The sequence below is a fragment of the Anneissia japonica genome, unplaced genomic scaffold (genome assembly GCF_011630105.1).
Source record: "Anneissia japonica isolate Jap-2015-1 unplaced genomic scaffold, ASM1163010v1 scaffold284828_len130523_cov99, whole genome shotgun sequence".
Taxonomy (NCBI): domain Eukaryota; kingdom Metazoa; phylum Echinodermata; class Crinoidea; order Comatulida; family Comatulidae; genus Anneissia; species Anneissia japonica.
The window spans coordinates 98,935-108,906 of NW_022722598.1; the positions used below are offsets into that span (position 1 = coordinate 98,935).

The 9,972-nt window shown below is 34.6% G+C and overlaps 1 protein-coding gene across 1 annotated transcript in view; it reads right to left on the reverse strand.

The window, feature by feature from the left end:
* LOC117111969 (exportin-T-like) overlaps positions 1-9,972 on the reverse strand; it is a 41,205-nt gene that overhangs the window by 16,824 nt on the left and 14,409 nt on the right. The window contains exons 5-6 of the mRNA XM_033255023.1: positions 3,577-3,644; positions 3,101-3,271 (exon numbers count right to left, since the gene is read on the reverse strand). Of these exons, the coding sequence (XP_033110914.1) occupies positions 3,101-3,271; positions 3,577-3,644 (239 nt within the window). The remainder of the gene's footprint in view (positions 1-3,100; positions 3,272-3,576; positions 3,645-9,972) is intronic.

Genomic DNA, 9,972 nt, shown 5'->3' on the forward strand with positions numbered 1-9,972 from the left:
TATATATACACACAGGTGAAACTATCCCCCGCCGGACACCATCCCAGTATTTCTGAGTCAAGGTTTCGTGGCCTGAATTTTTTATGTTACTAGGTAGGCCTAAAAATCGGGTATTAAAGTAGAACTTTTAATGATGTTAGGCTCTAGGCTAGACCTAAAGTGTAGGCTAGCCAGCCTTTGTTGAAAGGGCACTTCATGAAAAGTGGGGTTCGTTCGAACCCAATGAACCCCCCTGGCTACGGGCTTGCGCCCTGGGAAACTTGCCCCATAAAAAAATGTATACTTCCAAGACCATGCAGTCTTCAAAATAAAAAATGTAACCTTTGGTAATCAACTACATTTTCCACATACATAGAGATTTTTGAAACTTTATTAAAAAAAACCTAAACCATAATTCACCACTATAGACAATTTTTGACAAAAATTACGACTTTGTTACCCAATGAGAAGTGTTCTAATATAGAATATGGGTCGTGTCTCATATTATTTGTTATACTTTTATTATTCATTATTTTCACTTGACTCGCATAAATAATTTTGTTCGAAGAACATTTATATGCAGTTGTACTTCGCAGCACTTCACTTGCAATTTGCAATTTCTAGTCAATAATTAGTTTCTCTATGCTGCAAGGGGAAAACACCTACAGTTTTTGTGTGTACTGCATTTTAAGTTGGTAAATACTTGGAAAATAGCAATTTTTAAATTTATTTTTGGTAAAAAAATCACACAAAAAATGCTATTTTGAAAACCACTTGCCATAGAGAGCTAAATTATGTATCAAACTGATGGCAATAGTCATGGTTATATTCAATCAATATAATGGAGGTCTTAATCATAAACATGATGCAAGTTGGTAAAAATTGAGAAATAGTAATTTTCACTTATTTTTGGTACAACAAATTTAAATTTCTGCTATTAACCACTTTTCACAGAAAACTAAATTATGTGTAAAACTGAAGGCAATGGTCATGTTTATATTTAATATAATTGAGGTCTTACTCATAAACATGATGGATATACAATCCTATGTAGTAGAGGTAGTTTTTAAAGTTGTTTGAACGAAAATCTGAAGTATTTGTAATTAACATATATATTGGTAATTGATCAAAATAGACACATAACATTTTACCAAAAAATGGGAAAAATAGGGAACTTTTCCTCAATATTGAAAACCACCTTTAGTCATAAGCACTATTTAGTATGATCCCTCAGCTTTAAAATGAGCCTAATTCAAATAATTTTGATGCATGTTAACGCTGAGCCCTAAAATATAGATATAGGTCGAATTTGGTAAAAAAGTAGGTAATTGACCTCAAAACGCACCACTCATAAGACTGAAGACTTGGTGTTTTCCAGGTGTACAGTCCCATACAAAAATCATATTAAGACAAATGGTAAAAATGTGCACTAAATCGACTCATCTCTCAGACTATATACTGTACATGTACGGTAGGAAACACTGAGAGACTATTTTTAATGATACTGTACTTCCACAAATGTGCAGGCCATTGGGGTTATGAAGGTAGCAACCACATGTATTGCAATGTTTTTTTTAATGTCCTTGTTTATATGGTGGCTACATACCAGCAAGACTAAAGCCATGTCTAGACTATCAAATTTTATATTAGACATAAACATGAAACATGCCTAAACATCATCTTTGACTTTGTATGGGCATACTCTATTCCACTCTGGCTACTTAGTTCCATAAATAAACTGCCAGTACCTTTTTAGGGGTTTTCCAGATTCCCCAAGAATGCCACTCATATCTAATTTTCATTGTACTTGAAACCTTACACTGATATGGTTGACTCGATTATTACAATACGTTTTTTGCAGGAATATAATATACTTAGAAAAAAAAAACAAATTTGGCTGCCAGATATGGTACATAAAAGGTATTACAGTAACATAAAAACTACAGTAACCCCTATTATTGAACATCTTTGGGACCAAAAAATGTTACTCTTAATAGCGGTGCCCTTGAATATGGGTTCTACTGTAATGATAAATTATTCTAACATTGTACTTTTTAGTATTTTCCCAGTTTGCTATTGTATTTATTACTCACTATTAGGAAAGGCTTCTTTAATACCTTGTTTAGCAACTTATTTTTTGAAAGATTGGTAGAGGTAGGGGAGGGGGAACAAATCAAAGTTTGTTTTTATTTAGCAAAATAATTTAATTTTTCCTAAAGCATCTAAGCAGAGGAAATAATAAAAATAAGAGTTTATTGATGAATGTACAGTGTTTGAGATTGACAAATGCTTGAAATTTATATACAGTAAATAATGAATAAATCATATTTTTGGAGATTTCAGGGGAGTGGATGGTGTACTACATTTAACAAATGTATAAAAAATTTGTTTTTCTGAAACTTCCATTTTCTGTAGCGGAGGTTGTGCTAACTAACCAAAAATATAATTTTAATTGAAATCACCATCAATGGCTGTTGCAGGTTCTCTAAACAAGGTAAAAAAAGCCTTGCCTTACCTACACTCTCTAAAGAGCTCATACAGACAGACAGAAATACCTTAAACAAGCAAAACATTGGCTTGTTCATTTATAAGTACATATATATTGAGTTATCTTTATTCAAAATTGTAATCACATACTAAATTGAGATAATATGTACAAATACTGTAGTAAATTTATCAATTAAAACATGAATAAAACCGAATAATACATTTTAAACAGATTCAAAGAAGTTGTTTTTATTTGCAGTTTGCCATTTGATTAATTTATCAGACCTATGTTATTAATTATGCATGAGGAAACTGAAGAAAAAAAAAATCAACTAAATGCTTTAAATACAGCAACCTACTTTCAATATAGAACAAAGGACAGAAATAATACTACAGGTCCTCCTCCTCAATTAAAAATCACTTTTGGGACCAGGGTTTCCATGGTTTTTAGCAGCACATGTCTCTCATTAGATAATAAAGATAAAGACTTTTGTTCATGTAGGACCACAGAAAAGTGGTCTTTAATTTTATGTGTTCATTAATTGGAGGCATCTCTAATTCATGGGAGGCCTGTAGCTCTAAGTAGACAGTTTAAATAAAAGCATAATTTAAAAAACTCAAATATTTAACTTACCAATATAGACTGGGCATCATTAAAATTGAACGATGGATGCAGTGGAGCTCGGAATACTGACGGAATAACATACTCGTAGAGAAAGTTATGAAAGAAGGGCATTGCGGAGACTGACTTACTTCCCCAAACATCATTCAATCGTTTCAGGATATTGAAACAGGTTTTCTGTGCCTAAATTAGAGTGTAAAAATTACAGAAATTAAAAGTTTTTGCCTTATTCATGTTAAACGTAATTATTATCAAGAATGAGAGAAGGAAAAAAAGGAAATGACAATGGGACAATTGATAGAAAGAAGAGTAAGAAAGAAGGAACAGGATAAAGAGAAAAAAAGAGGAAAGGAGAAAATGGAAAAGGTTAGACAAATGATAATGAAATGGACAAAGGATGGAGAGGTGACTAGAGTGGAAGGAGAAACAGGTAATGAAGATTGGGATATGTGAAAATGAAGGAAGAAGTTCGATAAGACAAATCTTACCACAGGATCTTGACTCTCAATTGCTCCTTCCACAATGGTAAGCAGTATCTGCTCAAAGTTTTGCTGTTCTGAAAAGGGAATTATTAAACGTATTTAACATGTTCACTGTCAGGGATGCGAGTTAATGACCGACAGGGTTTACTCAAGGCGCCAAGGACGTGAATTCACATGTCTAAACTATTGTATAGCACGTAAACCTGCTGACAGTGGTCACCAGACCGTGAACTCTCGCTCTGAAGGTTCCGAGGAGAATCTAACAATAAATAATAATTTGTTCGTGTTTCATAACTGTTAATGGGAATGATTTTCATTATTGTGATGCCCTTTATGCTTTGAGATGAAACTAGGAAAAAAGGTTTGGCAGTCAACATGTTAATAATAAAAAAAAATATCAATCTGTGTACACAACACACATACAGGGTTGGCACCAGGATTTGGGGGGGGGGGTTCATATAACTAATATGTAGAAAATACATATTTTTTTTCCCTTCCCGACGAATTGTGGTTTATCTCTCCGATGAGTGGCCCTGGCCACCTCCCCCCCCCACTGGCACCACCCCTGCACACATACATTATTAATTCTACCATTTCCAACATCCTACCAAGTAAATGAGCTTTCCCAAGGTCATGTGAATGTATAAAATAGGGTTCAAACCTACACTCAGGATAGAGAGCCTGCTCCAATCCATTCATATAGGCCTAGCTCTGTGAATGTACAAGATGCTTTTTTAATTTCATTTTATAATTTTTTAAGACAAACTGGAAACAATTTTATATGACTCCACAATTCCCCATTGGCATCAAGTACTAATAATGATTAGCAACAAATGTAACATGCATACTCTACACATTTACTCTATAAATTTGGGGAGCCCTCACTTTGTGCGAAGCACTTAGTGAAGGTGTGAAGCACCGAGCGGCAGAGGGTTTGGGAGGGGGTGTCCCCTTTCCATATTAGGAAATTTAAAAAAAAAAGTAACACTGAGATGCTTGTACATGGCATTCTAATCTAAAGAATTTCTAGCGTTTATAATTCATATTTGACTTTTAATTTTTTAAGGTTTTATCATAGAAGTACTTCAAACTTTTCACTGTATATTATTTCCTTTTCAAATAAATTCAAATTTAACTATGCATACCTACCCTTAATGTATAAGACTTGGTAGGCATAATTTATTAGCTGACAACTTTCAGTGAAAACTGAAAGTAAGTTTATGTTGTGGTCAGAGTGTCAGCACTTTGGAATGTACAATCAAAGGGAGTGACCAATCTAAGATTCTAATTGGTCAAAAAGCCCAACACACTACTGAGGTTACATTTTTCATTCTCTCGAAGGACAAACATTATTTTTATACTCTTTCAAAAACAAGTGTTTCTATAATTTTTTCACTTGATTACTCAATTAAATAAATTACAGTTATACATAAAATAGGCTGTTGAGTCTTGTGTCGTCTAAATATACATTTAACATCAAAAAATTAGATTGTGATGGTTTTGTAATGGAGTGGTGAATGAAAAATACATACGTACACGTTTTCTGCCAAATGAAGATGTGTATAAGAGACAGGCACTAAATCGACCATTGTAGCTGTGGAAAACTAAGGGCGGGTAATACTGTACACATTTTAAGGGTGGGTGAGTGCAGGGAACAGTGTAATTTTTGGTCCCTGGGTGAGCAATAACATTGTAAACTCTAAATCACAGGTGGGCAAAGTGCGGTCCGACAGCAATTTTTTTGTGGCCCACGAAAATGAATTAAAAACCTTATGTGTGTGGCCCGCCAAGCAACATTGACTAGAAAACACCTTGTTTTTTACGGTCCGACACCGATCATATGTAAAAAGTAATGTTAAAACTAAGAATACAGTGGTGTAAAAGCAGTGCTTGGAGGTTTTTGGCAGGTCACTGGAATCATCAAAGTTTGGGTGCAGCCCTTGGTGTTAAAACCAATTTTTATGTCCACCCCTGCTCTAAATAATGAGTGGATTTTAAGGATGGAAAAGTGAGTCGATAAGGATGTGGAGGGCCATGAAGTTAGCTTTAGACTAGGTAGAAAACCCGGGCTGGGTGGCCCTGCCCAAATCCTCCCACCATAACTGCATCTCTGCCTGCTCTGTATGTCATACATGTTAAAGTGTGCAATACAATATTTCCTCAGGCCTTTTATTCCACACACAAGAAAACATGGTTCTATACTTTGCAGTCATATTAAGCACTGTAGCAGCAGGCAACCCAACAGGTATCAATTTACAAGAATTTCTGGTGTACAGAACATGGAGAGAAGCAATGCAGATAAATTGCCTTGCCAACACAATAAAATAATGAAATGAGAACAGTAGCACATTCTTTAGACTAACAAAATTTATTGAGACACAAGCTTTCACTAGCTTCACCAGGAAATGTAATGAAATGTACCTCATTTCATTTGTATTTGATGCTATAGGTTGATAGGGCTCCTACTTTTATTATTTAACAAAATAATAGCAAGCTCGAGATTCAAAACCAATAACGAATCAAATCATAATCAGCAGTCACAGGGATTAAAAACTTCAGATTGCGATTTGGTAGCCATAGCCAACAGCAGCCCATAGTGGTCTACTAAACTGATCTCCAACTTTACTCTGCACTGTAAATATTGTCTGCACATGTTTATTCTGATGTGACTACATCTGTTTTTACTTTTGCACCCTGGACAAGATCTCTTCCAGTATCAACATAGAAGTAGAAAACCCTGTCCTCTCAAATGAAAACTAGGCCAAAATTTTATTTGTTACAACTTTCACATAAAAACTTATCTAGCACTATTGACAACACATTGGAAAGAAGAGAAGTTTGTTACAGGTTGCAAAATCTCACTGATGATTGAATATGGAGATAAAAATAACTTACAGATGAGTTTTTCATTCTTGCATGTTACTTTGATGACATCAGCAAGAACATGGTGGAGGAATGCCCTTCAACAACTCATAATAAATTTTGTTAAAGCTCAAAAGGTTCTATTACTCATTCACATTAATTACATTAAGATCACAGATGACGATTAAGCTTTGTTGCATCCACTTCTCAAAATAGTGATTACAGACAGGTAAACTATTTCAATACAATGTCTACATGGTTTTTGGCCAGTATCCAATATCTATTAATAGTACAGTATGTGAGCATTCAGTACTGTTGACAATCCTTTTTAGGAAATAAAAATAAACACTATACTTCTTTCCTTTAATGGTGTATAACATGCTTTAATTATGACAATTTTAATAGAATTTTAGGCCTACATTAAAGATATATTTGTCAACTAAACTTAATATCTTGCTAATCTCCATCTCCCCTTTTCTCCTCAAAGTTAACGGTAGGGAAATAACCCATAACTCCCAGCATTATTGTGCCTAATTGCGTATGGTTGTGTCCTTGACTACTTAAGCCTGGTTTCCTGTCGACGTAAGAAGGCAGATTTACTTACGACTACGTCGTTTTATCGTAACACAATGCGATTTGACAGGAAACTGATTGCGTGTGGTGTGTTGTGAAATCGACGTAACGTAAGGTAACACAAATACATGTCAATGGATTACTGTAGCACTAGCTCAGCAGCACCGTTTGATTATGATGACGACAATTATCGTATTATAATAATAACTAGATTTGAACTCGTCACTGAGGACGAGTTAGGTGATCCGCCGCACTTTGACCCTCATTAAGATCACGCGGTGCTGACTGAAAAGTGTCATAATATGCTAAAATATGCTGCAATTAGTTCTTTTAAAAAGAATAATTTTGAGCTTTTTAAAAGATTTACGCATGTGTACACGTACGTCTTGACGCCCGTGAGCACGGTAATAGCACAAAGAGTGACTCCTGATATGAATAATGTGTTAGGAACACAAAGTATGTAACAAAACGTGATTTCCAGCTTTAGTATGTGCTGTGTGAACGTACGGCGGGTAAATTATGGAAAGTTTTGAAATGCTGAAAATTACCCGAAACGTTCTTTAAACTATCTGAATAGTTATACACATCTAGATGTGTATAAGAGACAGGTCTAATAGCGTCGAAATACAGTCGACCGCCTCTCTTTGTTCTATTTCTTTACATCTTTTAAGAAGGAGAGATAAAAGGGCTCCAAAAATAAATTCTTTCCGACCATGCTGACGTGATGAAATAGAAAAATATAGGGACACGTCTGAAAAAGAATTGATTTAGCTATAATATACTCACAGGTGGGAGACAATCAATCAAGATAAGCGAGATACTTTCAAACGAGTAAAAAAAGTAATGACGTCATAAATAATAATTGAGTTTTTTCTTAATTTAAATGGCAATATGATGACGTCACAATGTCCGATCAGCCATTATGATCTATCAAATCGTATCTACAACTCATGTGCTCTCAGAATATGTAATCAATATTGGGGGTCACCTTTCATTCTGAGGAGCTATATTTGATTTTAAATAGGCATAATTATAAGCATATGTAATTTTTGACGCACACGTACGCGCACGTTAAGACGCGCAAACAAAAAAGCAAGATACCCAACATTCAACCTTGACCTTAAGTATAAGAACATTTAATATTATTGAGAATTGACGAAGAGTTAAGATATGACGTCATCATCGTTTTGAGAAAAGAAATATATATATATTTTTTAAATTCAAATGGCAATATGATGACGTCACAATGACCAATCAGCTATTATGATCAATAAAATCGTATCTACAACTCATGTGCTATCAGAATATGTAATAAAAATTAGGGGTTACCTTTCATCCTAAGGCGTTATATTTGATTGTAAATAGGCATAATTATATGCATATGTAATTTTTGACGCACGCGTACGTGCACGTTAAGACGCGCAAACAAAAAAGTAAGATACCTAACATTCAACCTTGACCTGAAGTATATAAGCCTATTTAATATTATTCAGAAATGACAAATGGTTAAGATGATATGACATCATCAACGTTTTCAGAAAAGAAATATAATTTTTTTCTTGTTTTTTTTAATTCAGATGGCAATATTATGATGTCACAATGTCCGATCAGCTATTATGATATATAAAATTATATCTACAGCTCATGTGCTTTCAGAATATGTAATAAAAATTGGGGGTCACCTTTCATCCTAAGGAGCTATAACGGATTTTAAAAAAAGACATGATATAAAGCATATTTTAATTTTGACGCACGTGAACGCTCACGTTATTACGTGCGCACAAGAATATAATGTACATAACATTTAACCATGATCTAAAGTTTATGCCCACTAAATATGATTCAGAAATCACAAATGATTAAGGTGATTATAGGGGCATCAAAGGTTTGACAAAAGAAAGATGAGGAGGGTAAAGGAAAACCCTATATTTTGACCATGATGACGTCATCAAAATGTAAAATAGTTTCAAATACAGGAAAGAAAATTGCCTTAGCTATAACATACTCAAATTTAGAAGACAATTGACCACGAATAAGCGAGATACGCTCAAATGCGCATTTTTTTAAAATGACGTCATCGATAATATTCAGTTTGTTGTATTCAGATTGCAATATGATGACGTCATAATGTCCGATTAGCCATTATGACCTATAAAATCATATGTACAACTCATGTGCTTTCAGAATATGTAATAAAAGGGGTCACCTTTCATTCTGAGGAACTATAACGGATTAAAAATAGGTACAATTTTGACTCATTTTGACTGAAAATAGACAAAAACGCGAAAATACACACGTATCTTAGATGTGCGCGTACTGCCCTATTATTAGAGGTAAATTTACTGAAAAAGAATGCAAATATGTCATTACAGTGTAAGAAACTCAAAATATGTCAAAAATTGTAATTTGAATCATCTGCACGCGTTCTGCACGCGTTGCGCGCACGAAAATATGCGCGCGCGACCTGAAAATTTGTGAAAAAGTTCGAATGCTCAGAATCACCTGAAACGTACACAAATTTAGTCAAAACGTGATTTTGAGCAAATTTAATTTTTAACGCACGCGTACGTGCGCGTAATGAGCTGCAATTTGGACAGTATTGTGCATATAGATAGTACTTGACATGAAGTATACCTGTGTGAAGTTTCAACAAAACAGGCCTAACGATGGTGAAGTTATGATCAATCAAAAAAATTCCTACGTAAATCGCAAAATTGCGCGTAGATGAAGTCACGCGTGACTGATCACGCTGAAAAGCTTATTGTATCGATTCCACCCCAAGACTAATGATTGTTGAAGATATCATGTTGATCGGTTGAAGCAATCTTGAGTTATCGTGGTCACAAATTTGGAGAGAAAGAAAGAAGAACTAGATTTGAACTCGTCACTGAGGACGAGTTAGGTGATCCGCCGTACTTTGACCCTCACGAAGCACGCGCGGTTCTGATTGAAAAGTATAATATTCTA